This window comes from Oryctolagus cuniculus, chromosome 19, assembly GCF_051225735.1.
Source record: "Oryctolagus cuniculus isolate XC-2025 breed Fujian yellow rabbit chromosome 19, ASM5122573v1, whole genome shotgun sequence".
NCBI lineage: Eukaryota > Metazoa > Chordata > Mammalia > Lagomorpha > Leporidae > Oryctolagus > Oryctolagus cuniculus.
Genome location: NC_142885.1, coordinates 71789700 through 71817657, shown reverse-complemented (window position 1 = coordinate 71817657; position 27958 = coordinate 71789700). Strand labels below are relative to the sequence as shown.

Sequence of the window (27958 nt, the reverse complement as noted above, 5' to 3'; positions counted from 1 at the left end):
TCCCGCGCCATCTTTCAGGTCCGCGAGTCTACCCGAGGTCACAGGGGAGCGAGGCGGGAGGCGCCGCGGGAGCCGTTCTGGGGACCGGGGAGGCCAGCGGCCTGCCACAGGCCAGCGGCGAGAGGCCAGAGGGCACGGACACGCGCCGCGTTGCTCGGCAACCAGGCGGGGCCCGAGGGGCGGGGCCTCGGGGTGGGCGGGGGCCCGAGGGGGCGGGCCCGAGGGGCGGGGCGGGGCCTCTGGGCCCGCTTCCGGCCCCCCCGCTCTGGCCGGCCGGAAGTGACGCGGGGGCGGGGCCTGCGGAGCCGGCGTCTGCCTGGCTGCCGGGCGAGCGGACGGCGCGGCAGGTGAGTGAGGGCGACCCCGCGGGGCTCGCGGGCCCGCCTGTCCGTCAGTCCGTCAGTCCTGGGGCGCCGTCTCCCCGCCTCGGCTACCACGGCTCCTCGACGGTCCCCGCCGGTCCCCTCAGCGCTTGAGTCCACCGCGCCGAGGACGGGGGTGCGGTCGGCGGGCTGCGGTGGGAGCCGACGCCCCCGAAGGGGTTCTCCCGGCCTCCCCGTCCCCGCGGCCTGGGCTTCAGTGCAGTTCAAGCCCCCGTTTTCCCCAGAGGCACGGGAACCCTCATGCCCGGAGGACCGGCCAGGCGGGCGCCGCTGCGATGGCCCGAGTGGCCTGTGCGGCTGCTGTGGGCGGGTCGGCCGGTCACTCGCGGAGCCCGCCTTGGTGGGCCGCCGACAGGCGGGGCGCGCCGCAGGCGGGCGGCTTGGGTGCTGGGTGCTCCCGGAGGCGTGCGGCGCGGGAGCGGAGCCTCGCGGCCCCGAGCGCACGTGCGGCGGCCAGGCACACGGCCGGGACGGGACCGACCTAGTTCACGATCGGCTCTAGCTGTGGAGAGCGAGAGCGCGCGCGCGCTTTGATCTGCCTGGAACAGCCAGGGCTGGCCAGCCCAAAGCCAGGTCTCCAGTCGGTTTCCCAGGAGGGCGCCGGGACCGGAGCGTGGGCCACGTGCGTTAGTGGAAGGCTGGAGCTCTGACATGGGCGCTCCCACGCGGGATGCATCGCCACACCCCGCCCCGAGGCTCTCCTTCCGTTCTCCCTGCTAGTCTTGTCTGCGGCTGTGCGCCAGCTTAACACGGTTTAACGGGCCGCAGCCACAAGCGTTACCTGCAGTGTCTGTGGCTCCCGTGGCCCAGCGTCTCGCCTGGGGCTGCCGGGTCCCGTTGCAGGAGGCTGGTGCACAGTCTTCATTGTCTGCTTTGGCGGCCTCCTTGGGTCTCCCGTCCGGCCTCTCCACACAGTGTGCCCTGAGACACGGCGAGACGGGCCGCTGTGTACCCCGGGACCGAATCTATTTTATGTATGCGAAAGGTCGAGGTAGCGAGGGAGAGACGAGAGAGCGGTCCTCCATCTGCTGGTTCACTCCCCAGGCTGGGGCTAGGCCAGCCTGATGCCAGGAGCCAGGAGCTTGCTCTGCAGGGGCCCACGCCCCTGGGCCATCCTCCATGGCTTTCCCAGACACATTGGTGGGGAGTTGTGATTGTGGAGCAGCCGGGACACAAACCGTCCCCCATGAGGGGTGCTGGTGCTGGGGATGGCAGCTTAACCCACTGCGCCGAAGCGCCAGGCCTGTAAGTGTATTTTAAAGCCGTGGCACTGAACAGCCCTGTTGGAAAAGGGTGTCTGTCATTGCGGCTGAAGGCCTGGTCTTTGTGAATGGAGTTAGCCAGGTCCCGGTCAGGAGCCCGCCCCGAAGTGAGGGGCACCAGTTCCGCCAGACCAGCGTGTGGGAAAGTGCTGCTGCCTGACAGGGGACAGATGGCCGTCCGACAGTCACGTGGCCCCTGCCTCTGAGCCATACCATTCATTCATTTGTGTCTGAAGATTTTTAAATTTAGTTTTGAGAGGCGGAATGACAGAGAGGGAGGGACAGATCTCACATCCTCTGGTTCACTCCCCAGAAGGCCCCAACAGCCAGGGCTAGGCCGGGCTGAAGCCAGGAGCCAGGAGTCCTCCACACCTCCTGTGTGGGCAGCAGTAATTGAGAGCTGGTCATTCCAGTACGGGATTTCAGCATACCAACCAGCCTGGACCGTTGGCCCCATATGCCTGTCCGGTGCCGTGGCGTAGCGGGTAAGGCCGCCACCAGCACCCCATATGGGCACCAACTCGAGTCCTGGCTGCTCCAAAGATGGCCCAAGTGCTAGGGCCCCTCCGCCCATGTAGGAGACCTGGAAGAAGCTCCTGGCTCCTGGCTTTGGATGAAGCCCAGTTCCTGCTGTTGCGGCCACTTGGGGAGTGACCCAGTGGATGGAAGATCAGTCTCTCTCCCTCTCTTTCTCTCTCTCTCTCCCCCCCCCCCCCCAACTCTGTCTTGCAAGAGAAGCAGCTGCTTCTGCTAGCTGAATGCGTTGATGAAGGGCCCCTCCAAGGCAGTGTGTGAGCAGAGTGGGGAGAGACCCGGACACGTGTTCCGGCAGCTGATGCTGACGCTGGTTTTGTGCTAGGCACTGAGCTTTGTCGTTGGAAAACAAGGCAATAAAACGAACGTGTGCCCTCCAGTTCTCGCCTCTGGGTGGGGTCTGATCTTTGACCGCGGAGCAGTGCGAGGGCCCTTAGCCAGCAGGGCGGGCGGCACCAGCGGGTTGAAGACAAAGTCTGAGTTACTTGGTGCAGGAGAGCAGGCGAATGAGTGAGGATGAACAGTGCCGTGGCTCCGGGGGAAACAGGACTGGAACAGACGCCGGGTGTGGGCTTGGAGAGAGAGGACGGCACAGAGGTGGCTGGCGGCCAGGTGCGAAAAGACCTGGACTGATCGCAGCTGAGGGGAGTCACTCGAGCTCTCCGCAGGGGAGTGACGTGGTGGGGAGACTCTTAGAAAGCTGTCTGACAGCACTGGGAAGGAAAAACCCGGCCTCAGCAGCGTCTGAAAAGGGGAGACGAGGCCAGCGTGGGCGTAGCGGGTAAAACCTCTGCCGCAATGCCAGCCTCCCATTAGGTCCCAGTTTGTGTCCAGCTGCTCTGCGTTTTTGTTTTTTTAAAGATTTATTTTATTTATTTGAAAGACAAAGTTACAGAGAGAGATAGAGACAGAGAGAGAGTTCTTCCATCCGCTGGTTCACTCCCCAGATGGCAGCAACGGCCAGAGCTGTGCCAAACCAAAGCCAGGAGTTTCTTCCAGGTCTCCCACATGGGTGAGGGGCCCAAGGACTCGGGCCATCTTCCACTGCTCTCCCAGGCCACAGCAGAGAGCTGGATCAGAAGTGGAGCAGCTGGGATTCGAACTGGCGCCCATATGGGATGCCAGTGCTGCAGGCCAGGGTATTAACCTGCTGCACCACAGCACCGGCCCCAGGCTGCTCTGCTTTTGATCCAACTTCCCACTAATGTGCCTGGGAAAGCAGTGGAAGATGGCCGCAACAGCCAGAGCTGGGCTGACCTGAAGCCAGGAAGGAGCCAGGAGCTTCTTCTAGGTCTCCCACGTGGGTGCAGGGGCCCAAGGACTTGGGCCATCTTCCACTGCACCCCCAGGCCACATCAGAGAGCTGGATCGAAGTGGAGCAGCCGGGACTGAAACCGGCACCTGTATGGGATGCCAGCACAGCGGTGACTTTACTAGCTCCTCCACAGCGCTGGCCCCAGTAAATACAAATTTAAAAGGTGTTTCAGCTACATAAGGAAAGGACCCACGCAGCGGCTTGGGAGCGTGTGCTGGGATATTTTTGCCTTCGGCAGGGAGCCATGACCTTAACATCTGTTCTCGTGAATGATGGTTACGTGCCTGTTCTTGTCTTAGGGCTGTTCTCGGGGAAGAGAAGGAGCACTTGTTCGCTGTAAACAACTGAAACTATAGCTGTCATTGTCTGACTTCTGCTGCGCTCAGCTCTTACCAGAGCCCCACGTGGTGTCGGGACACAGGCCACTCCCGGCCGTGGTGCAGCCTGTCATAGAAAGGACACTGCTAAATCGTCCGCTGGCTTTCGGACAGGCGTGCAGGCACGCTTGCTGTGAGATGGGTGGTGGTGACGGATCATGAATACCTGGAAACTCGGGCCTTTTGTGCGTTGCCTGATTCGGTCCCTGTTTGGACTTGTCTAGAGACGTACCCCATGCACTCTCCTCGCCCACCTGACCTGCGTTTATTGAGTGCCCGCTATGTGTTGGGCTCAGGGGACACCGCAGATTGCACTGGGCCTCAAACGTTTCCCCTCTCCCAGGTAAGAGGAATGAGATGAGTACTTGGAGGAAGTAGAATTCCCTGGTGTAGGAGGTAAGCCACCAGGGGCAGCAGTGGTCACGGGAAACTTCGGTGCTGTTTCAGCCAAGCCGGGGACGGCTAAGAAGAGCCAGGGCGTCCCAGGCCGGAGCAGTAGCACGGGCCAAGTGTTCAGCACACACACCCCCTGCTTTTCTAGGCACGGTGCACGCCAGGTGGCCAAAGGCTATCCACAGGCCGCTCACAGGTTAGAGAACAACCAGGCCCGGTGAGATGAACAAGGGTCACTTGTTCTGGATGATTCCTAGAGAAGTAGTCCAGGGGCCAGTCCTCAGCGGATCAGCCACCGCCCCTACAACACCGCGTCCCGTAAGGTGCCAGTTCGTGTCCTAGCTGTTCTGCTTCTGACCCAGCTACTTTGCCACCCACGTGGGAGGTCCTGATGAAGTTCCTGGCTTGGCCGGCTCAGCCCTGGCCACTGTGGCCATGTGGGAGTGAGCCAGCAGTTGGGAGACCTCTGTCTGTCCCTCTCTCTCTGTAACTCTACCTTTCAAATAAATAAAGAAATCTTTTTTAAAGAATGACTTTCGACCCTGTCAATATGGAGTGCTGGAGTGTTGAGTGATTGTTTCTTCAATCCGTTGACAAAATCCTTCCATTTTTCCTTACTAGTAAAGCTCAGGAGTGAAGTTCACCTGTAACCAGACCTTTCCACTAAGCACCCCACACGGTCTTCTCCGTTTACCAGGCTTCTGCTGGGAGTGGGTGCTGTGGTGTGGGGCTGAGGCACTGGCTGGGGCACCGGAGCACCTTGCCAAGCGCTGACTGGAGTCCCAGCTTCATGGTGCTGCGTCCTGCAGGCAGTCCACGGTGGCCTGTCCCTGGGCCCCTCCCTCCCACCTCCGAGAGCCGGCGGAGTCCTGGCTCCTGGCTTCAGTGTGGCCCACATCTGGGGAGTGAACCATCAAATGGAAGATCTCTCTTTGTCTGTTTCTCTGACTTTCAAATAAAATGAAATAAAAGTAAAAAACAAAATTTTTGAAATAATGAAAAATTAAAAGAGCTATGTGCTGTTCGCATCAATCTCATTTCTCTTCTTATTTAAATGTGCTTTTTGCTCTCAAGTTACAGGTGTAATTTTTTGCTCTATTTTATTTATTTTTGTTTATTTTAATTTGCAGCTGCCCTTGCTTTTTAAAAAGTCTGCTTTTGTAAAATTGCCGTTTTGACGAGGTTGAGTAATGCAAGAGAAAGTTTCCTTTGAGTAGTGGTAGCGTGCAGTTGTCTGCAAACACATGTGGGCCATCTTCATTCAGCCGCAGGGATCGCAGTGTAGACGCCGTCTTCATTCAGCCGCAGGGATCGCAGTGTAGACGCCGTCTTCATTCAGCCGCAGGGATCGCAGTGTAGACGCCGTCTTCATTCAGCCGCAGGGATCGCAGTGTAGACGCCGTCTTCATTCAGCCGCAGGGATCGCAGTGTAGACGCCGTCTTCATTCATCCACAGGGATCGCAGTGTAGACACCCCCCCCCCCCGCCCCGAAGTCCTTCCGGAAGTTCTGCTCCTACCCCGTGGCAGGTGTGTGGTGCAGCAGCGGGTGTCCCTCAGGGTGCCAGTGTCCCGGATTGGGGTGCTGCTCCAGGGCCTGGTCTCTGCTTCCATTCCAGCTTCCTGCTGATGTGCACCTCGGGAGGCATCTGATGATGGCTCAAGGACTTGGGCCCCTGCCACCCACATGGAGACCCTGATGGCGTCTGGGCTCCTGGCTTCAGCCTGGCCCAGGTCTGGCTGTCGTGGGTTTGGGAACGTGAACCAGGAGATGGAGTATTTCTTTCTCCCTTCGTCAATCAGTGTTTCAAGCAGCTAGATGCTTCTTGGGATGTCCACAGAGCCCGTATCCCAGTGCCTGGGTTCAGATGGCCCTGCTTCTAGGGAGGCAGCAGGGGCTGGCTCAGGTGCTGTCGACATGGGGCGGCTGGATTGAGTCCTGAGCTCCTGCCTTCAGACTGGCCTTAGCTGAGCTGGGCTTTTGAGGAGGGAATCAGCAGATGGAAGATCTGGTTTTGTCTGCCTCTGTCTCTTTCTCTGTGTCTCTCGGCCCTTCAAATAAAATTAGATAAACAGTTTAAAGTTGTGATTTTAAGACATACAGTTAATTTAAGCCATGGCATTCCAAATGGGCACCGGTTCTGATCCAGCTCCCTGCCAGCGTGCCCAGGAAGCCCCGGAGGATGGCCCAGGTACTCGGCCCCTGCGCTCGCGGGGGACCCGCATGAAGCTCTGGCTCCTGACGCTGGCCTGGCCCATCCTCTGCTGTTGAGGCCTTTGGGAAGTGGGCAGAAGAGCTCTGTCTCTGTCTCTCTCACTCTGTCTTTCAAATAAATAAATGATCTTTAAAAACAGATAGAGAAAGGCCTGAGCTGCCTGAGCCAGCACTGCTGCTTCCCAGGGTGTGCGTCAGCCGGAAGTTGGAACAGAAAGCGGAGCCCGAGGTCGTCTCGGGGGCCGGCCCTGCTGCCGCCCCACCCTGCGCTGGTGTGCTGCCCTGGCGCTGTCCGCTGTTCCTGGAGGCACCTCTCCTCTCCTCTCCTTTCTGCAGTACCGTGGCGCAGTCGTGAGGACCGTGAACAGCTGGTGGGCCAGTGACGAGTTTCCCCTCCGCACAGCTGTGGCCGCCCAGCACCCCTGATGGCAGAAGCTGAGTGCCTGACGGTTTCTGATACATCCGTAGGCCAGGGTATTAATCTGCTTAAAAAATCACATGCAAGGGCCATGTGTTTAGTTTATCCTGGTGAGTCATTTTTTACCTTAATATCACACTGATGCATTTTCTTTCCCTCATATTTTTGTTTATTTCTCGTTTTGCTTGATATTAAGTCAAGACATGGATTTTATTTATTTATTTATTTATTTTTGACAGGCAGAGTGGACAGTGAGAGAGAGAGAGAGAAAGGTCTTTCTCTGCTGTTGGTTCACCCTCTAATGACCGCCCACTGCGGCCGGCGCACCGCACTGATCCGATGGCAGGAGCCAGGTGCTTATCCTGGTCTTCCATGGGGTGCAGGGCCCAAGCACTTGGGCCAACCTCCACTGCACTCCCGGGCCATAGCAGAGAGCTGGCCTGGAAGAGGGGCAACCGGGACTAGAACCCGGTGTGCCGGCGCTGCTAGGTGGAGGATTAGCCAATTGAGCCGCGGCGCTGGCAAGACATAGATTTTATAAAGATTTATTTATTTGGAAGGGTTACAGAGAGGCAGAGAGAGAGAGGGGTCTTCCAATGCTGGTTCACTCCCCAAAGGGCCGCAACAGCCGGAGCTAGACTGATCTGAAGCCAGGAGCCAGGAGCTTCTTCCAGGTCTCCCACACAGGTGCAGGGACCCAAGGACTCGGGCCATCTTCCACTGCTTTCCCAGGCCACAGCAGAGAGCTGGATCGGAAGTGGAGCAGCCAGGACTGGAACCGGCACCCATATGGGATGCTGGCACTGCAGGCAGGGCTTTACCCGCTAGGCCACAGCGGGGGGCCCAGTGCCTGTTACATTTTAACAGGTTTCTTTCAGAGGACAGTTCTGTGTGCCCTCTGGTGTCTGGAGAGTGTTTGACTTCTCTGTGCACACACGGATGAGGGTTTCTGTTTTCCTGTAACGCATCTGTTGGCCTGGTGACAGGTACGGCTGATGTCCGCTTCCCCCGCGAGAGTACAGCTTGCCCCTGAGCAGCAGTGGTCCTCAGAGCCCCGCAGAGCCGCAGGGGCTGGCCGCCCTGCACGGTGCTGGCTGCCAGGATGCTTCTTCAGTCTGGTTCACAGATGCCTCGTGGTCTTAGAGGCAAGACCCCCTTTAGGTTCCCCTTTCCCGCTCTTTAAGTGGAACTTAACGATAGCTGTGACTTGAAACAGAAGCCTAGAGTTCCTGTAAATGCTCTGTTTGGGGACTGCGAGGGTCAGGGTGGCGCCTGTGGAACTTCCCTCGGGAGCCAGAAGCCGCAGTGCCCAGAGGTCTGCCTTCTCCGCAGTGGGGCGCAGACCTCACCGCTCGTCCACCAGAGCCGCTGTGGCCTCCCTGCTCCTGAAGGCGGCCCAGAGTGTCCGGACGCTTCCTGCGCCCAGAAGGAAATCCAACCTTGACGCCCTCTCCCCAGGCCTCCGGAAGGTCGCCGCGCTTGCCCGGGGCTGCGGGTGGCCCAGAGCCGCGGCACTTCAGCGAGTGGCGTGGGGGACAGGGCTGAGTCTGGCCTGGACCACCAAGTGGCGTGGGGGACGGGGCTGAGTCTGGCCTGGACGTCGTCCCCACGCTGTGCTGCGTCTCCACGCCCTGCTCCCTGGGAAGCTCTCCTGTGAGATCCCAAGTCCCTCGGAGAGCCCACGCATGTTTCAGAAGCCATTCTTGGCGCTCTACTTGCTGATTTTCGGGTTTTAAAACTCAAATGCTTGCAAAGGCCTTCCCTAGCAAAAGCCAGGAGCCACAGGTTCAGTCGGGGTCTCCCACCTGGGCGGCAGGACCCGTTGGTTGAGCTGTCTCCAGTGCCTGCCAGTGCCTCGTGGGTGGGAGCTGCCATCAGGAGCTGGCACTGCAGTGTGGGATGGGCCTAGGCTAAAAAGCCGTGGCCTGGGCCAGTGCGGTGGCTCACTAGGCTAATCCTCCGCCTGCGGCGCCAGCACCCCAGGTTCTAGTCCCGGTTGGGGCGCCAGATTCTGTCCTGGTTGCTCCTCTTCCAGTCCAGCTCTCTGCTGTGGCCCGGGAGTGCAGTGGAGGATGGTCCAAGTGCTTGGGCCCCTGCACCCGCGTGGGAGACCAGGAGGAAGCACCTGGCTCCTGGCTTTGGATCGGCGCAGCACGCTGGCCGTAGCAGCCATTTGGGGAGTGAACGAACGGAAGGAAGACCTTTCTCTCTGTCTCTCTCTCACTGTCTGTAACTCTACCTGTCAAAAAAAAAAAAAAAAGCCCGTGGCCTGACCCTGGGGTTCTGGTGTCTGCCTGGCTCCCGGCCTCACCGGCAGTGAGTGGAGAGGTCCTTGGGCAGTGCTGCAGATGGCGTCGGTGACCACAGCAGAGGAAACACCGTTGATCCATTTCCTGTGGTCTGTCTTTGCACCACACGGGAGTGTGAACTGGCCATCCTTGGCTGTGTTGCTGGGGAGGCCTTTATGACCACCCCTAACTTCCAGGAGCAGAGTTGTCCTGGGAGATCCTCAGAAGGAATTTCTGATGAGCTTTTCACGTTCTCCAAGGTGGTCATTATCCAGGTCAGACCCTGACACACAGCTCACTCGAGCCTGCACCCTGCGTGAGGGAGTTAGGAGGCGCTCACCGCCCTGCGGCCACTGATGCCTGCGGAAGTGACCCTTCTTGAACTCTGGGCTTGGCTTTGCGCGGTAGGTGAGGGGGCCAAGCGCGCTGTGCTGTGAGGAGCTGGGAGTGGCTGCCTGGGGTTCCAGCAATGATGGCGGGGTGGGGGCCCGCCGGTGGCCGGGGTCTCGGACATTCTTCCAGCTTCCAAGTGACTGCAAAGCTCCACAAACAACCTCCTGTCTTTGGAATAGCTTCATAGTGCGCTGGCTTTGAGACATCGTGCTGGGGCCTCTTAAACTGGTGTGACCTCTGGCCCCACCCCCTTTGCTAAAGGGTTTCTTTTCTTTGACTTAAAAAAAATGTTTTGAGCTAATTACAGCCTCACAAGGTGCTGCAGAGGTAGTACTGCCTCCAGGGAGCCTCCTAGACTGGGAAGCCATCTGTGTGCTCACTTGTACATCCATCTTTATGAGATTTTTTTTTTTTTAAGATTTATTTATTTGAGAGAGTTACACAGAGAGAGAGGTCTTCCATCCGCTGGTTCTCTCCCCAATTGGCTGCAAAGGCCGGAGCTGCGCTGATCCGGAGCCAGGAGCTTCCTCTGGGTCTCCCACGCGGGTGCAGGGCCAAGGACTTGGGACATCTTCCACTGCTTTCCCAGGCCACAGCAGAGAGCTGGATCGGAAGTGGAGCAGCTGGGATTGGAACCAGTGCCCACATGGGATGCCAGCACAGCAGGCGTAGGATTAACCTACTGCGCCACGGCACCAGCCCCATAAATGTTTTTTTAAAAAAATAATAATCCCGCAGGGCCAGAATTTGCCCCAGGGTAAGGACCATGGCCTTCTGGCAGTGCCTGCAGTGAGGCCTGGGCTGCTCCAGGCTCAGGCTGCAGAAGTGGGAGCCACCATTCCTGGATTCCTCATTTTGAAGAGCTCTGGGGGACCGCTCCTGTCTGTGTGTTCCGCAGGACTCGGTGCCTGGTGCTCACTGCTGGCTCCAGACTGGGGGAGGAACAGGGAAATGGACGAGTGTCTGGTCTGAGGGTTCTAGGTTGCTCGCAGAACTACCTGTGCTGGGGGAATCCCCACTGTGAGAGACTCCAGGGACCCAAGGGCGCTGGCGCCCAACAGCGTCTCAGCCGCCTGCCCCGAGGCTGTGACCTTGGTGCTGCCGCGGCCGCTGTCCCCCGCGGTGCCGGGTGCTCTGAGTGTGCTGCGTCTTTTGGCAGCCCTGGGTGCCGCGGTCTCCTCGCAGGAAGTCTTTCCTGCCTGAGTTGGCGCTGAGCTTCGGGCAGCTGAGAACCTTGCCGGGGTAGAGAAGCTTGGTGCTGTGCCTGCGGTGCCGCAGGTGGAGGGCGGGGCCGGACACGAACACAGGCTCAGCCCAGAGCCCCACGGCTGCTGCACCTGACCGTGCCGAGTCCCAGAATATTAGGCGGAGCTGACGGTGACTTGGGGTGTGTTGGATTTGTGTTCCCAAGTTAGGATGTTCTCTTTTTGGCGTTTTCAGACAAACACCATCCTTCAAAAGTAGCCAGAAGCAACATTGCTTTTGGGTCATGTGTGGTTAGAAAACCCAGAAAGGTTTAAAAATAAGGTGGCGTTCACCATCGGCTTGTGGGATGGGTGGGGTTCGATGGGGAGGAGTTGTGCCACACTGGACAGGACAGTGCCGGCGCGGGGAGCGTCAGCAGGACAGCGGTGAAACCACCTGAAGGCGTTTGTGGAAGACTGCTCCTCGGACTCCTGAGGCGCTCGCCGGGCGTCAGGGCCAGTGGGCACTGCCGGGCACGGGAGCCGGGTGCGCGGGCAGCCGGGAGGCCTGTGGCACGGCCCAGGCTCGGGCTGTCTGCCCAGACAGATTCACAGCACCTCCTGCATCGCGACGCTCGCCGTCGGAAGGCTCTGGCTGTGAGCAGAGCCCGGCCCCGTGGTAGGTCACTCGACTTCCAGCTGTGTTCCAGTGAGCCTTCGGAGGGTTTTCCCCTCTCTGCTTCTGAATTGTACCCAGAGCTGAGTGGTGCCTGGAGGGAATGCTCTCAGGACGGCCTGAGCCGGAAGCCCCCCCCCGGGTGCAGACCCTCCTCCTGACCGGACGTCCCATGTGGTCCGACGACAGCAGACCCTGAAGTAGAGATAACAGTTTGAGGTTTTTTTCCCTTTACTTTTACCTGGCGTCTAGTCACATTCAGAAACACCAGGGCACCACAGGTTCAGTGCTGCTCACTGCATCGGCACCCAGCTGCTCTGCCCCTGATCCACGCCCCTGCTAATGCCCTGAGAAGCAGCAGGTGATGGCACACGGTCTTGGACCCTTGCCACCGTGTGGGAGAGCTGGATGGAGCTCCTGGCTTCAGCCTGGCTCAGCTCAGGCCATTGCAGCCATTTGGGGAGTGAAACGGTGGATGGAAGTCTCTGTCTTTCTGGTCACTCTGCCTGTGAATAAATAAATCAATCTTTTTTTTTCTTTTTTTAAGAAATGGAATAGCTCCATTTACTAGTGTGAGGTTTGCCTTTGGACTAAGCTTTTGGATAACTGAGGAAGCCCAGAGGGACAGAATGGGGGACAGGACAGGACAGGACAGGGGCAGGACAGGGACGGAGACCAGGACAGGACGGGGACAGGCTCGCTCTTGGTTGCTTTCCTTTCCCCAGGCTGGCAGTAGACGAATGTGGCTGCTGTCTGATGGCCAAAGTGGACGAGCAGAACAAGGGCAGATTTCTTGGCCAGGGCGTCTCTCCTTGGTGGCACCTTGGAATTGCCGGGCACCGCCCGCCCGCCCGCCTGCCCCCTCCCCAAGAGAGGCTGCTTTAATTGGCCAGGGGGTGTGGCATCCTGATTGTGAAAGTACCCGGTGGTTCTGCTGTGGCGCCAAGGCTGAGTGCCATCGTGCCCTTCCAGGCTGCCTGCGGTGCACCTTACCCGCGGCTGCTGAACCCCTGCATTTGCCTGGTTTTTGAAGGCACAGACTCAGCCCAGACCCAGAGGTTGGGTGTGCACGTGGCTGGCCAGGAGCTGAGGTTGAGCGCACCCTCCCAGGTAGGTCTGGGAGACGGGCTCGTGGGATGGAGGGGCGTTCTGCCAGACTGGTGGCTTCCCTGTGCCTCTCCCGCTCTCCCGGCAGGCTCCCGGGCCCGTGGCGGCAGCCAGGCCTGAGCTTGCGTGGTAATCGGGCTCTCAAGATGGAATCTACAGTCGTAGCGTTCTCCTCCCCACTCCGCTTGCTTTCCTCGGCCACATTTGTGTTGTAGACATTTCAAGCGTCTGTTCGCATGGAGCACGGGCTGCGCCTGCTGGCTGGTGGTTTTCTCCTCTTTAGGCCCTGAGCCCTCGGCCGGTAGCCCTCCACTCCCAGCTTCTGCTGCCGGCTTTTTGCCTGGTTACCTTTTGCAGACACCGTGCCACACCTGCCCCACGCCCAGGGCAGGGCTGCTGGGGCTGGGTTTAGTGACCACACGTCCTCACTCGCTGGCTCTGCCTGTGGGAGGGAGGCGCCTGCATGCTGGTTTGCTCTAGGTGGTGGTGGAACGCAGGTCGCAGAGCCCTGGGCTCAGCCCCGCCCTCCGCAGCCTTTGACCTGCCTCCTGCCCTGGGCCTGCCTGCTGTGTGGATTCCGCAGGACTCAGCCTGCCTGTTCCCTTCATTATTTCCGTGTCAGCACTTCATTGCTTTTTTTTTTTTTTAATTTTATTTATTTATTTGAGAGGTAGAGTTACAGACAGTGAGAGGGAGAGACAGAGAGAAAGGTCTTCTTCCATTGGTTCACCCCCAAAATGGTCGCTACGGCTGGCGCGCTGCGCTGATCTGAAGCCAGGAGCCAGGAGCCTCTTCCTGGTCTCCCATGGGGTGCAGGGCCCAAGCACTTGGGCCATCCTCCACTGCACTCCCGGGCCACAGCAGAGAGCTGGCCTGGAAGAGGAGCAGCCGGGACTAGAACCCGGTGCCCATATGGGATGCGGCGCCACAGGCAGAGGATTAGCCAAGTGAGCCACGGCGCCGGCCTGCCATCAACATTTTTTAAAAAAGATTTTTCTGTATTTATTTGAAAGGCAGAGATAAAGAGAAAAAAAATCGATTTTCCATCCACTGTTTCACTCTCCCCAAATGGCCACAATGGCCAAGGCTGGACCAGACTGAAGCCAGGAGCCAGGAGCCAGGAGCTTCTTCTGGGTCTCTCACCGGGGTGGGTGGGGGGCTGTGTGTGTGTGTGTGTGTGTATACAGGGGCCCAGGCACTGGTGTGTGTGTGTGTGTGTGTGTGTGTGTGTGTGTGCAGGGACCCGGGCACTTAGGCCATCTTCTGCTACTTTCTCAGGCCATTAGCAGGGAGCTGGATCAGAAGTGGAACAGCTGGGATTTGAACTGGCGTCCATATGGGATGCCAGTGCTGTAGGACATGGCTGTACCTGCTACACCACAGCCCATCCCCCTTCAACCCCCAGGGTAATTCGTTTGCAGTGGCCTGGCTCTTGGCAGAGCTGACAGGGCTCCTCGGAAGCCGGCTCCGTCACGACAGCTGTTTGCCCTGTCTGCTTGACGGCAGATGACCGTGTGAAGCAGCAGTTAGGGGACCTGCCACCCATCCCGACACTGTTCCTGCTTAGCTCCCTCCTCCCTCTCCTGGTCTCCAGGAACACAAACCACAGAGGCGACTTTTAGGATGGCAGCCACGGGTGCTCAGCCCATCCCTCATTTTGGAAGACCTATTTTAGTATCAGGGTGAGCTGGAAAGCTATGGTCATGGGCACGTCCTGACACTTGGTATTTCTCTGAGTTAAGACCGTGCCCATGAGACTGTCCTTCAGGTGAGATCACATGTCCTGTCCATGTGTTTGGACATGGTCTCCCTCTCCCTCTGGAACGCAGAGGGGCGTTCTGCTCGTTTATTGTGCACATAGCAAAACAGCTCCAGCTGTGGAGCCTGCAGTTCAGCCGCATTCTCTGCCTGTGCTCTTTGGGCCTCTGTTTGTGGCTGGGCATTACTACAGAAAAAGGTCAGCCACCCACGCCTTCTATAAATCTGGGAATCAAAGGTAGCAGGGAGTCAGGGATGTCACCTTCCCAGCTGCAGGAGCAGGGGGAGGCGTGAGCTCAGCCCAGCCCTGCTCACTGCGAGCCCGGTCTTGGAGGGCGCTTCTGCCTTCCCTAGGCTCCAAGATTTTCACCGTGCAGCCAGTGGGTGACGGGCCTGGGTTGCTGGTTGGTTGGTTTGTTTTTCCTTCTTTTTATAAGTTATTTATTTGTTAGAGAGTTACAGACAATGAGAGGGAGAGACAGAGAGAAAGGTCTTCCATCTGCTGGTTCACTCCCCAGACTGCCGCAACAGCCAAAGCTGGGCCAGGCCAAAGCCAGCAGCCAGGGCTTCTTCCCGGTCTCCCATGCAGGTGCAGGGGCCCAAGTGCTTGGGTTATCTTCTGCTGCTTTGCCACTTTTTTTTTTTTTTTTGCCATTGGTTCACCTTCCAATGGCTGCCACGGCCGGCGCACCGTGCTGATCCGATGGCAGGAGCCAGGTACTTATCCTGGTCTCCCATGGGGTGCAGGGCCCAAGGACTTGGGCCAACCTCCACTGCCCTCCTGGGCCACAGCAGAGAGCTGGCCTGGAAGAGGGGCAACCGGGACAGAATCTGGCACCCCGACTGGGACTAGAACCCGGGGTGCAGGCGCCGCAAGGCAGAGGATTAGCCTAGTGAGCCGTGGCACCGGCCTTGCTTTGCCACTTTTAACTAGTGTTAACATGTAAGCCATGAATGTGTACTAGAACCTACTGTGCAATACAGAACAGTTTTCAGATTCGTCCAGTAAGTTTTCAGGGCTTCCAGACTTTGACCGTGTAGCTGTGAGCTTTCCTGGGCTCCTGGGACCCCGCTGTCCAGTGTCTGCTGCGTAACCGGCCTCAGTCTACGTCTCTTTTGGAACCCTTCCTCCCTTCTGACCCGCGTTTGGAACTGGCAATGCCTGGCTGTTCACTGTTAGCTTGACTGAGCCTTTGTGAGTCCCTCTCTAAAGAATCTGGCTAGCAAGGCTGAGACTGGAGCAGCTAAAGAAAAATGCTCATAACTGAAGTTTAGCATCATTTCACATCTTGCAACACTTTTAATATCATCCAAATAGCCTAATTGGTTCTTATCTCTGCAAGAGGAGAGATGTATCCTTTGACGTTTCCAGAGGCCCAACTGGAAATACCAGAGTCCAGAAGGCTGAGAACCTGATTTTCAGAAAATCTGTTAAAGATGCCAAGAGAGCTTAAAGTATCTGAAGTGGAATTCCTCCCCGTTGCGAAATCCTGTCGTTAGGTTTGGAGTAGCTCGAGGTTCTGGCCTTGCGTACCCACAGGAAAGAGATGCAAAAAGGAGCCGGAGCTGACCTCCACGGAGCCAGGCTGCTTTATTGAAGCAAAGAGGAGCACTGGGCACCGGGCACGGAGGGCTGGGTTTTGTCTGGCTGAGGAGGGGACCTGCCCTGGTGGGCCGCAGGGGCTTGCAGCTGTGGGAAGCAGGGAGTAGGGGCTTCTGCAAGCCGCTGGGAACTTTTCTCTCGGCTGTCTCACAAGCTGCCCGTGCAGCTGATGTGTTGCCAGCTGCTGTGCAAGGGGCCTGGGGGCGGTTGAGCCTGGTTCCTGCACCCAGGGTCTCGGGTGGGTCACCCCCTGTGGGCTTTATTGCCCTTTAATGTCCATCCACTAGTCAGGGTGGCTTTACCAGTTGTGGACCAGAGCTAATCACAATAGAGTGACCAGATCTTTTAAGTAAGTACATATTTACAGTAATTTTAACTTTTATTCAGTGCTGTCCAACGATCAGAGCTTGACAGACAGTAGAGAACGCAATAGATTACTTTAGCAGAACACCAAATCTGTGCCTTTTTGGTTGTCAGAAAAATCAGAAATAAAAACCGTAAATATAAGAGCACATGAAATCACTCCAGAATTTGGAACAATTTAACAGTGTCAGGAAAGAGCTTATAGGCCCGAACTAGAAAGTTGGAGAGGAGCCAGCTCTGTGGCACAGAAGGCTAAGCCCCCGCCCACAGTGCCGGCATCCCATCTGGTTGCTGCTTCAAGACCAGGCTGATCCGCTTCCAGTTCAGCTCCCTGCTGATGCACCTGGGAGGGCAGTGGATGCTGGCCCAGTGCTTGGGACCCTGCCCCCACAGGCGAAACCCAGAAGAGGCTCCTGGCTTCTGCTTGGCTCAGCACAGCCATTGTGGTCATTTGGGGAGTGAAGCAGGAGGTGGAAGCTCCCTCTCCCTCTCCCTCTCCCTTTCCCTGTCCTCTCCCTCTCCCTCTCCCTCTCCCTCTCCCTCTCCCTCTCCCTCTCCCTCTCCCTCTCCCTGTCCTCTCCCCCTCCCTCTCCCTCTCTCCCTCTCTCTCTCCCTCTCCCTGTCCTTCTCTCCCCCTCCCTCTCCCCCTCCCTCTCCCTCTCTCCCTCTCCCTGTCCTCTCCCCCTCCCTCTCTCCCTCTCCCTCTCCCTCTCTCCCTCTCTCCCTCTCCCTCTCCCTGTCCTCTCCCCCTCCCTCTCTCCCTCTCCCTCTCCCTCTCCCCCTCTCTCCCTCTCTCCCTCTCCCTCTCGTCCTCTCCCTCTCCCTCTCCCTCTCCCTCTCCCTCTCCCTCTCTCCCTCTGCCCCTTTTGTGTATCTCTGCCTTTCAAATAAATGAATTAAAAAATGAAAATTGGCAGAGAGTAACCAATTAAACAGAAGCTGGAAACGTTACGGGTTTTTGCAAACACAGATTTTTAAATTCAAGATCAAGGCTGTTTCCAGATACTCACATGTTGGTTCACATGTTTCTACAACTCATTGCTTTACGGAAGATCAGAACTTAATGTCAATGTAACTTTGAAAGTAACGCTCAATTTGTAGAAAAATTTGTAGGCCGGCGCCGCGGCTCACTGGGCTAATCCTCCACCTAGCGGCGCCGGCACACCGGGTTCTAGTCCCGGTCGGGGCGCCGGATTCTGTCCCGGTTGCCCCTCTTCCAGGCCAGCTCTCTGCTGTGGCCAGGGAGTGCAGTGGAGGATGGCCCAAGTGTTTGGGCCCTGCACCCCATGGGAGAGCAGGATAAGTACCTGGCTCCTGCCATCGGATCAGCGCGGTGCGCTGGCCGCAGCGCGCCAGCCGCAGTGGCCATTGGAGAGTGAACCAACGGCAAAGGAAGACCTTTCTCTCTGTCTCTCTCTCTCTCTCACTGTCCACTCTGCCTGTCAAAAAAAAAAAAAAATTTGTAAACACTATTTAAAATTATGATCAATTTTATCACACATAAATTTTTCTTTTTTTTTTTTTTTGACAGGCAGAGTGGACAGTGAGAGAGAGAGACAGAGAGAAAGGTCTTCCTTTGCCGTTGGTTCACCCTCCAATGGCCGCCGCTGCAGCCGGCGCACCGCGCTGATCCGATGGCAGGAGCCAGGATCCAGGTGCTTTTCCTGGTCTCCCATGGGGTGCAGGGCCCAAGCACCTGGGCCATCCTCCACTGCACTCCCTGGCCATAGCAGAGAGCTGGCCTGGAAGAGGGGCAACCGGGACAGAATCCGGCGCCCTGACCGGGACTAGAACCCGGTGTGCCGGCGCCGCAAGGTGGAGGATTAGCCTATTGAGCCACGGCGCCGGCCTAACACATAAATTTTTCTTCCAAGATTTACTCCTCTCAGACTTTTTGTGGCTCGTCACACCTCTTGTGACTTGCTTAGACCTTTAGTTTCAAGTAGTCTAGCACTGTCATGCTTGGAGAATTTAGGGGGATGTAATTGTCAGTAAAGCAACCGTCTGCCGTACAGAACCGGAGATGCTGAGCGTACACAGGCCTGTACCGGAACTCCCCTTTTCCCAGGCTGTGTTTAGCAGCTCTGCCTAAATGACTCAACACGTGGAGATAATAATGAGTACCACATCATTATCTGAATTAGAAAACTTTTATTCAATAAATATAAATTTTGGAAGCACAACTTTTGGATTACAGTGTTTTCCCCCCATAACCTCCCTCCTACCTGCAAACTGTCCCCTCTTCTATCCCTCTCCATCCCATTCTTCATTAAGATTCACTTTTAATTGATATACAGAACATCAGCTTAGTATATACTGAGTAAAGATTTCAACAGACTGCACCCACACAGACACCTGAGTTAGATTTAAGGTCAGAATTACATTCCCATGTTCTGAAATAACTGTCCAGGCTAAGGATAACACCTCCTGACCAGCAGCCACAGGCACTAACCTATGTTAGCAACTTTGAAACTACCTTTGACCCTTTATTTATTTTTTAAATATTTTGAAAGGTAGAGTTACAGAGAGAGGGAGAGGCAGAAAAGTCTTCCATCCGCTGGTTCACTCCCCAGGTGGCCACAACGGCCTCAGCTGAGCCGATCCGGAGCCAGGCGCCAGGGGCTGCTTTGGGTCTCCCACAGGGATGCAGGGGCTCAAGCACTTGGCCATCTTCTACTGCTTCTCCAGGCCATTAGCAGGGAGCTGGATTGAAAGAGGAGCAGCTGGGACTCGAACCAGCACCCGTATGGGATGCTGGTGCCGCAGGTGGAGGCTTAGCCTACTTCATCACAGCGCTGGCCCCTCTGTCCCTTTGCAAAAGTGCAAAGCAGATGATCAGAGAGTCGCGGAAACAGTGAACTGACATGCATTTGGATTAACATAATTTTTCTGAGCCAATCTGTGCTGGCTCACTTTGGTATGACAATAAAAAGCCTTGGTATACAGAATTTACTCCCTTTTTTAATTAAAAAAAAAAAAAAAAAAAAAAAAAAAACTCCAGTTGGAAAACAGTGACATGAATACAACATAAAATTGGCGTCATTTTATGACCTTACAATGTACTTTTTTTTTATGACCTTACAATGTACTTTACATAATCTGAATTGACTCGAGTTCCAGGGATGCGATTGGGAGTTCCGGAGTCAGGAGGCTCGGCTGGAATTCTAACGTCAGGGCTGGCGCCGTGCACGGCTGGAATTCTAACGTCGGGCTGTTGCCGTGGCTTGGTAGGCTAAGCCTCCGCCTGTGGCGTTAGCATCCCAAATGGACGCGAGTCTGTGTCCTGGCTGCTCCTTTTCTGATCCAGCTCTCTGCTTGTGGCCTGGGAAAGCAGTGGAAGATGGGCCAAGTGCTTGGGCCCCTGCACCCTCGGAATGGCCCAGCGCTAGCCATTGTGGCCATTTGGGGAGTGAACCACCAGATGGAAGACCTCTCTGTCTCTCCCTCTCTGTAACTCTACCTCTTGAATGAATGAATGAATGAATGAATAAAATCTTTAAAAAAAGAGAACTTTAAAATTGTCAGAGGATAATACAATAATACACTTAACCTGAGCATTTTAACCAAAGCTGTGGGCCAGATCTGATCAGTTCAGGTGATCACTCAAACATTCAAAATAGACCATGTTGGGGGGGCCAGTTCTTCCCTCCTTTTCTCCATCGTCCACTGGTTCACTCCCCAAATGGCTGCAACAGCCAGGACTGGGCCAGGCCGAAGCCAGGAGCCTGGAGCTTCCTCTGGGTCCCGCGCAGGGGTGCGGGGGCCCAGCACCGGGCTGTCCTCCACTGCTTCCCCAGGCACATCAGCAGGGAGCTGGTTCTCGAACCGTCACCCACGTGGGATGCTGGCATTGCAGTGGAGGTCTGACTGGCTGCACCACAATGGTGGCCCCACGTTTTGTTTGTTTGCTTGTTTTTAAATATTTGTTCATCAATTTGTTTGAAAGAGTCCATCCCTGGTTCATTCCTCAGATGACTGCAGTGGCCAAGGCCGGGCCAGGCTGGAGCCAGGAGCTTCATCCTGGCCTCCCAGGCGGGTGCAGGGCCCAAGCACTTGGGCCGTCTGCTGCTGCTTTCCCAGGCCACAGCAGAGAGCTGGATGGGAGGTGGAGTGCCAGGACGGGAAGCAGCGCCCATATGGGTTGCTGGCGTTGCTGGTGGTGGGTTTACCCACCGTGCCGCGACACGGGCCCCATGTGCTCTCGTTTTATTAACACAGTGACCAGAAGTTAAACTCTGGGATGTGCACATGATAATGGACAACAAGGATCTGGAAGCTGAGATCCACCCTTTGAAGAATGAGGACAAAAACTCCCAGGAAAACCCGGGAAAGCGAGTGAAGAACGGAGAGGACTTGAGAAGCTCGCCCGCCCAGTCCCGGCTCTCCCGATGCCGGGCGGCCGCCTTCTTCCTCTCCCTGTTTCTCTGCCTTTTTGTGGTGTTCGTCGTCTCCTTCATCATCCCGTGTCCCGACCGACCTGTGTCGCAGCGGATGTGGCGGGTCGACTACAACGCGGCAGGTGAGTCTCCCGGGGAGGGGAGGAACCAGCGTGTCTGAGTCTGCAGTGTCCTCGTCCGCGGCGTCCCCGGCCCGCCCTCTGCAGGAAGGTCCAGCGGGGAAAGGAGTGGGGGGCCGCCGGGTCGCTTTGCGCAGGTGAGACAGACGCTGGAATTCCGGTGGACAGCAGCTGTCCCGCGCATGAAGGGTGGGGCAGGTAGCGTGCAGTCCAGCTGAGGCGCCCAGCCAGCACCCGTCAGCTGGAGGAAAGCACACGGCCCCTTCCGCCTGTGCAGCCGGCCCGTAGGGATCTGGGCCTTCATGGGATCCGGCGTGGCTGAGGGTCCCGGGGGAGACATGGCCCCCGGGAGGGTGTGCCGCAGCCGGGCGCCAGGGCCTCGGAAAGGCGTCTTTGGTTTCCATTTCCTTGGTGAGCGGTGGTGATGAGTGGGCTCTGTGCTTACTGGTCAGCTGTGTGTCTGTGGAGAAAGGCCCACTACATCTTTTGCCCACGTTGGCATTAGGTTTTTTTGGTTTGGGGTTGTAGGAGGGAGTTCCTTATGCAGGAGTACTTTGAAAAGTTCATACAGAGGGGCTGGTGCTGTGGCGCAGTAGGTTAATCCTCTGCCTGCAGCGCCGGCATCCCATAGTGCGCCAGTTCGAGTCCCGACTGCTCCTCTTCCCATCCAGCTCTCTGCTGTGGCCTGGGAAAGCAGTGGGAGATGGTCCAAGTCTTTGGGCCCCTACACCCGTGTGGGAGACCTGGAGGAAGACCTCTCTCTGTCTCTCCCACTGTATGTAACTCTACCTCTCAAATAAATAAATAAAATTTTAAAAAAAAAAGAGAGAGAGAAAAGTTAATTCAGGGTGGAATTAAAAGATGTTTATATTGGAGCAAGAATGTTTTTTTAAAAAAATGCATCCAAGCAGTTTTCAAAACATTCATGGAAAATGCTTATTATGAAAAAACAATGATTTAAGCTTATCTTGTAATGCTATTTTCCATGGACCTTTTTTTTTTTCATTTGTTTATTTATTTAGAAGATGGAGTTACAAAGAGGAGAGGCAGAGAGAGAGAGAGAGGTCTTCCATCCACTGGTTCACTCCCCAGTTGGCCGCAACAGCCCAGGATGGGCCAGCCAACACCAGGAGCTTCATCCGGTCTCCCACGTAGGTGTGGGGCCCAGGCACTTGGACTGTCCCCCACTGCCTTCCCAGGTGCATTAGCAGGGAGCGGGATCAGAAGTAGAGCAGCCACGATGGGAACCGATGCCCTTACGGGATGCCAGTGTTGCAGGCAGCGGCTTTACTTGCCACGCCACAGCATAGGCCCCACACCAAAGGTGTAATTTTGCTGAAGTCTACTTCATTTTTTTCTTTTGTTGCCTTGTTTTTGGAGTTATAGCAAACTCTTACTCATTCAGTGTTACAGACGTTAGCTCCTGAATCAAAATGGATCAAAACTGGAACCTTCGGTTGTGTGTCTGTCGTAGCTAAGGGTCGACCGTCACCTCCAGGCGTGTGTTTGGAGACCTGGAATGAAAGGAGGAAGCGGTCCCTCACGAGTGTGGAGTGTGGGTGGACACTGGTGCTTGGGACCTCCCCAGTGATCCCCAGAGCGACCGTTCCCTGGCACGGGCTGTTGAGAGCTCCCTGTGCACCCTGCCCCCTTCCGTTCCTTCCTGACCCTGTCTGTCCACGAGGGGCGGCTGCTCAGGGTCTGGCCCAGCGCACCGCAGCGACCGGTTTTCTCTTGCAGTTACCTATGACTTTCTGGCCATGGAAGACGTGAATCGGGACAGGACCCAGGATGTTCTCTTCCTGTATAAGAGTGCCGACGGTGGGAGCCACGCCAACTGGTCCTGCACTGACGAAGGTGATGGGTTTTATCTGAAAAGCAGGGCTCTGTGAGTCATCCTGTCCCGCTGACAGGGTTCAGGGGGCAGCTGCTGGGGTCTGGGCACAGCTCAGCACTCTGGGAGCCATGCTAGGGGATCTCGGAGGGTGGGGTGCAGGGGGCAGCTGCTGGGGTCTGGGCACAGCTCAGCACTCTGGGAGCCGCGCTAGGGGATCTTGGAGGGTGGGGTGCAGGGGGCAGCTGCTGGGGTCTGGGCACAGCCCATCACTCTGGGAGCCGCGCTAGGAGATCTCGGAGGGTGGGGTGCAGGGGGCAGCTGCTGGGGTCTGGGCACAGCTCAGCACTCTGGGAGCCGCGCTAGGGGATCGCGGAGGGTGGGGTGCAGGGGGCAGCTGCTGGGGTCTGGGCACAGCTCAGCACTCTGGGAGCCGTGCTAGGGGATCGCGGAGGCAGAGCCGGCTCCCTTGCCCCCTCGGCTCCTGACCCTGTGGGGCGAGTGAGCGCCCCGCAGTCTGAGTTGGGGGAAGGGGCGGGGGGGCTGCGGCTGCACGCTGAGTGCCCCGTCTCCCTTCCAGGATCGTCTGCCTGTGCTTTTGTGGCTGCAGTGTCCGGGGCCAACGGCAGCATGCTGTGGGAGAGGCCTGTGGCCCCCGACGTGGCCCTCGCAGAGTGTGCCATTCCCCAGCGCACGGACAGCGAGGCCTCTTCTGCCTGCGTCCTTGTGGGCAGGCCTGGTACCTTCATCGCAGTCGATGTGTTCACAGGTGGGTCAGCGGGGAGGGGCTTCGCCCCCCAGGGTCAGGGCTGGGCTCCTGAGGGTGGTCCCTGGAGGGGGTGAGCACTCGGGTGACTCTCACCTGCAGTCCGGTGTCCTGTTACCAGCCAGGAAGTCTATACCTAGATTTGGAGGATATTAGCATTTCTCTTCCAAGCTGTAGGTTTTTGTTGTTGTTGTTATTTAAAGATTTATTTATTTATTTGAAAGGCAGAGTTACAGAAAAGGCAGAGAGAGAGCGAGCGAGCGAGCGAGCTTCCATCTGCTGGTTCACTGCCCACATGGCCGCAACAGCCGGAGCTGAGCCTGTCTGAAGCCAGGAGCTTCTTCCGGTGTCCCCTACAGGTGCAGCAGACCAAGCACTTGGGCCGTCTTCCACTGCCTTCCAGGCCATAGCAGAGAGCTGGATCGGGAGTGGAGCAGCCGGCACTGCAGGCAGCGGTATTGCCCACTACACCACAACACCCGCTCCCAAGCTGTGGTTTTAAGAATACAGAGTAAATAAAGAGCTGACTGGACATGCTTTACAGCCTGTCCCATCGGCCTTAGGAAGGGGCTGGGGGACTGGCACTGTGGCAGGCGGGTAAAGCTGCCGCCTGCGACTCAGCATCCCATGGGGCGCTGGGTCGAGTCTCAGCATCTCCACTTCCTTGTTTTGTATTTTATTTGAAAGGCAGAGTTGCAGAGAAAGAGAGAGAAAGAGGTCTTCTATCCGCTGGTTCATTCCCCAAATGGCCACAACAGCCAGAGCTGGGCCAATCCAAAGCCAGGAGCTAGGAGCTTCTTCCGCGTCTCTCATGCAGGTATAGGGGCCCAAGGACTTGGGCCATCCTCCTCTGTTTTCTGAGGCCATAGCAGAGAGCTGGGTTGGAAGAGGAGCACCTGGGACTAGAACCAGTGCCCATATGGGATGCCGGCACTGCAGGCGGTGGCTTTACCCTGCTACACCATAGTGCCGGCCCCCAGCTCCACTTCTGATCCAGTTCCCTGTGTTCCTGCAAATGGCCTAGAAAATTAGCAGTGGAGGATGGCTCACGCGTTTGGGTCCCTGCACCCATGTCGGAAACCTCGAAGAAGCTCTTAGCTCCTGGCTTTGGCCCAGTCCTGGCCATTGTGGCCATTTGGGTCGTGAACCAGGGGATAGAAGATCTCCGTAAGTCTGCCTTTCAAATAAATTAATAATTATTGAACAGAAAAGGGCGAGATAGCTAGGGGTGGCGCTTGCCCTGGTGATGAGGTTAATGTGTCTGCGTCTGGGGCTGACGCTCTGGCGTAGACGGTTAAGCTGCTGCCTGCGACACTGGCCTCTTGTGTCGGTGCAGTTCCAGTGCCGGCTGCTCTACTTCTGGTGTAGCTCCCTGCTACTGCACCTGGGAAAGCAACAGAAGACGACCCAGGTGCGTGGGCCCCTGTGCCTACCTGGGAGACCCAGATGAAGCGCCTGGCTTCTGGCTTCCATCTGGCCCAGCTGCAGTCGTTGTGGCCATTTGAAGAGTGAGCCAGCAGATAAAAGGTCTCTGTCTCTCCTCTCGCCTCTCTGTAACTCTGCCTGTCAAGTAAATAAAATAAATCTGTATTAAAAAAGACATCTGCAGGGGCTGGTGCCGTGGCTCACTTGGTTAATCCTCCACCTGTGGCACTGGCATCCCATATGGGTGCCGGTTCTAGTCCCGGTTGCCCCTCTTCCAGGCCAGCTCTCTGCTGTGGCCTGGGAGGGCAGTGGGGGATGGCCCAAGTGCTTGGGCCCTGCACCCCATGGGAGACCAGGAGAAGCACCTGGCCCCTGGCTTCGGATCAGCACAGTGCCGGCCGTAGCGGCCATTTGGGGAATGAACCAACAGGAGGAAGACCTTTCTCTCTGTCTCTCTCTCTGTCTATAACTCTACCTGTCAAATAAAAAAATAAAATATTAGCAAAAATAATCACACTAATAAAAAGACATCTGCATCCCACATCAGATCACCCCGGGCCTGGCTCCGACTCAGGCTTCTTGCCGGAGCACACCCTGGGAGGCAGTGGTGCGACGGAAGTCACTGGGCTCTGGCCACCGTGTGGGACACACGGCTCCCAGCTTCTGCGCCTGCTGGGGGCCGTCGTGAATAGTTGGCAAGTGCCCCAGAGAGTGGGACATGTCTCCCTCTTTCTCTCTTCTTCTCTCTCCTCCTCTGCCCCTCCCCTCCCGTTTGCCTCTCAAGTAAATAAAAACAATGTTTTAAAGAGGGAGTGTTTGGGCGAGCTCATGCCAGGATCTGTGGGTGACCTTCCTGGGGCTAAAGGCCCCCTCCTCCCAGGGCCGGGGAGTCAGTCCTAGCCTGGGCGTTCTAGGACAGACTCGAGCAAGCTGGTTGCCAGGAGTCATACGTGGCCAGCTGTGTGCCCACGGGCGTGTTGTGCGTCAGGCACACGTGCTTGGCCATGCTGCCGGGCCCCAGGACGGACGCCGCGACGTGACTGCCACGTGGCCGTGACGCCCCCGCAGCCCACGTGCCATGGCTGTGCTTGCTTGCAGGGGAGACGCTGTGGAGCCACCCGAGCGGCATCGGCAGCAACGCCTCCATCTTGAGGCCACTGCTCCGGGTGCCTGACGTCGATGGCGACGGGGCCCCGGACCTGCTGATCCTCGCCCAGGAGGGAACGGAGGTGCAGATGCGCACGGCCACCACTGCCCCCTGCCCTCCACTCGTGCCTTCCCAGGCAGAATCGGTCTGCCGGCGGGCGGGATGTGTCCAAGGCCCGCGTCCTGACCCCTCAGGCCCCACGTGCGGAGCGACGGCTCTGCCGGGGGGCTGACAGCACTCGCTGTTGGTGTGCCTGGTGGTGGTAGGGGTTGGGGTCCTGAGGGTCCCGCCCGGGGCTGTGTGGGCTGCTCTGGGGAGGCACAAAGCTCTGGCCCCAAACCCAGCAGGCCTGCGTCAGCAGCACGCCGGCTCCTCGTGGGGTCTGGGCCTGTCTCACTGCCTGCCTCCCTCATTGCAGGTGCACGGCTACATCTACTCGGGCAGCACTGGCCACCAGATCGGCGACAGAGGCAGCCTCGGGGTGGACGGAGGCAGCAGCCCCCTCCTGCACGTCACCAGGACGGGCGCGCACTACATCCTCCTCCCCTGCGGTGGGTCGTCCCGCCACGCCGGAGGGCTGGCTTCACGGCTAGGCGGCTGGTCTCAGAGAGGAGGCCGGCCCCCAGGGAAGCGACGCTGAGCAGGTCGGAGAGGCCTGCGGCTCTCGGCTGCCCCCCGTGACCCTGGTGGCTTGGGCCTTGTGTGTTTCGAACAGCAAACTCCCTCTGTGGCTGCTCTGTGAAGGGCCTCTACGAGAAGGTGGCTGGGAGAGAGGGCCCGTTTCAGAAGGACCCGCTCTGGGAGAGCCTGCTGGACACCACCACTCACAGGGTGCTGTCGCACAGGTTGGTCCGACCCCGCCCAGGCAGCACGCAGGCCGTCACCGCCGCGGGCGGCTCCAGGCCCTGGTCGTGGGCTGCCGTGAGACCGTCCTCAGCTCAGACACTGGCCAGCAGCCGCCCAGGCAGACCCGAGGAGAGAGCCTCCCGGCGGGCTGCCACCGGCTTGCGTGTATTTCACGTTGGAGAGCAGCAGTGTGGGGGTTGACTCGAGCCAGCGGGAAGGCCTGGGCCAGGCAGTGCCTTCCCGCTTGCTCGCCCGAGACCCGTCCCCTGAGGCTCTGTGCCGTCCCTCTCCCCTGTAGCGCTGGAGCTGTCCGCCACCTGATGAGCGTCCCCGGGAGAGCTGGCCAGGACGTGCTCCTCGTGGGATCCGAGGCCTGCGTGCTGCTGGACGGGCAGGAGCTCACAGCCCGGTGGACGCTTGGCGCGGCCCAGGTCCTGAGGTACGGGCTTCTGCAGGCGCCGTGCGCTGGCTGCAAACCTCGGAGCCCACGAGCCAGCACCCCAGGCTGCCGCGCTGCCCAGCAGGGAGGCTGCCCTGCGGAGGGGCCGTGTGCGCGTCTGCCGGAGCCCTCGCGCTTGTCCTTGTGCTCGCCCGCACCCTCGGCGCACAGTGGCCCACACAGACCCCCACTCCGCCCGCCCCGGGCCTCTGCTCACCTGGGCAACGGGGGCGGGTGCAGCCAGACCCAGCGGCACACGTGTGCCAGGCTTGTCCTTCCCTTCACAGAGACCCCTTGTGAGTTCGTTCTTATTCTCCTAGAAAACCCATCCTTGGCCACTATAAACCGGATGCCTTGGCCGTGGTCATCGAGAACGGAACTGGCATTGACAGACAGGTTGGCCGTGCCGTCTCCCCGCCCTGCGCTGCCCTGCCCGTGGGTTTGCACTGAGCTGCTCCCTCAGGGACCAGCTGCCTTCAGCGCTGGCACAGGCTGGGGTGCTTGTGGGCCCCCCACAGCGTCTCCTCCCTCCCTAGATCCTACTCCTAGACCTCAGCACAGGGAACACCCTCTGGAGCCAAGCTCTGCCAAGCCTCCCTGGGGGGCCGCCTTCCACAAGCCTGCCCACTGCAGACCACCGCTCCGCCTTCTTCTTCTGGGGCCTCCACGAGCCAGACAGCGCGAACGAGACGGTACGGCAGGGACCGCTCAGGACCCT

General features: G+C 57.9%; 1 protein-coding gene across 2 annotated transcripts in view; it reads left to right on the top strand.

Moving 5' to 3' along the window:
- The first annotated feature begins 276 nt into the window (after positions 1-276).
- FAM234A (family with sequence similarity 234 member A) overlaps positions 277-27958 on the top strand; it is a 29129-nt gene continuing 1447 nt past the window's right edge. Inside the window, exons 1-10 of one of the 2 annotated variants that reach the window (XM_008253161.5) lie at positions 277-347; positions 20486-20786; positions 22524-22640; positions 23198-23386; positions 25907-26037; positions 26374-26506; positions 26671-26800; positions 27100-27240; positions 27561-27636; positions 27777-27932. In XM_008253161.5, the coding sequence (XP_008251383.3) occupies positions 20516-20786; positions 22524-22640; positions 23198-23386; positions 25907-26037; positions 26374-26506; positions 26671-26800; positions 27100-27240; positions 27561-27636; positions 27777-27932 (1344 nt within the window). In that variant the 5' untranslated portion in view covers positions 277-347; positions 20486-20515. Of the gene's footprint in view, positions 348-12330; positions 12547-20485; positions 20787-22523; positions 22641-23197; positions 23387-25906; positions 26038-26373; positions 26507-26670; positions 26801-27099; positions 27241-27560; positions 27637-27776; positions 27933-27958 lie in introns of those variants that run through there. The other variant, XM_051842130.3, reaches the window with a different exon arrangement.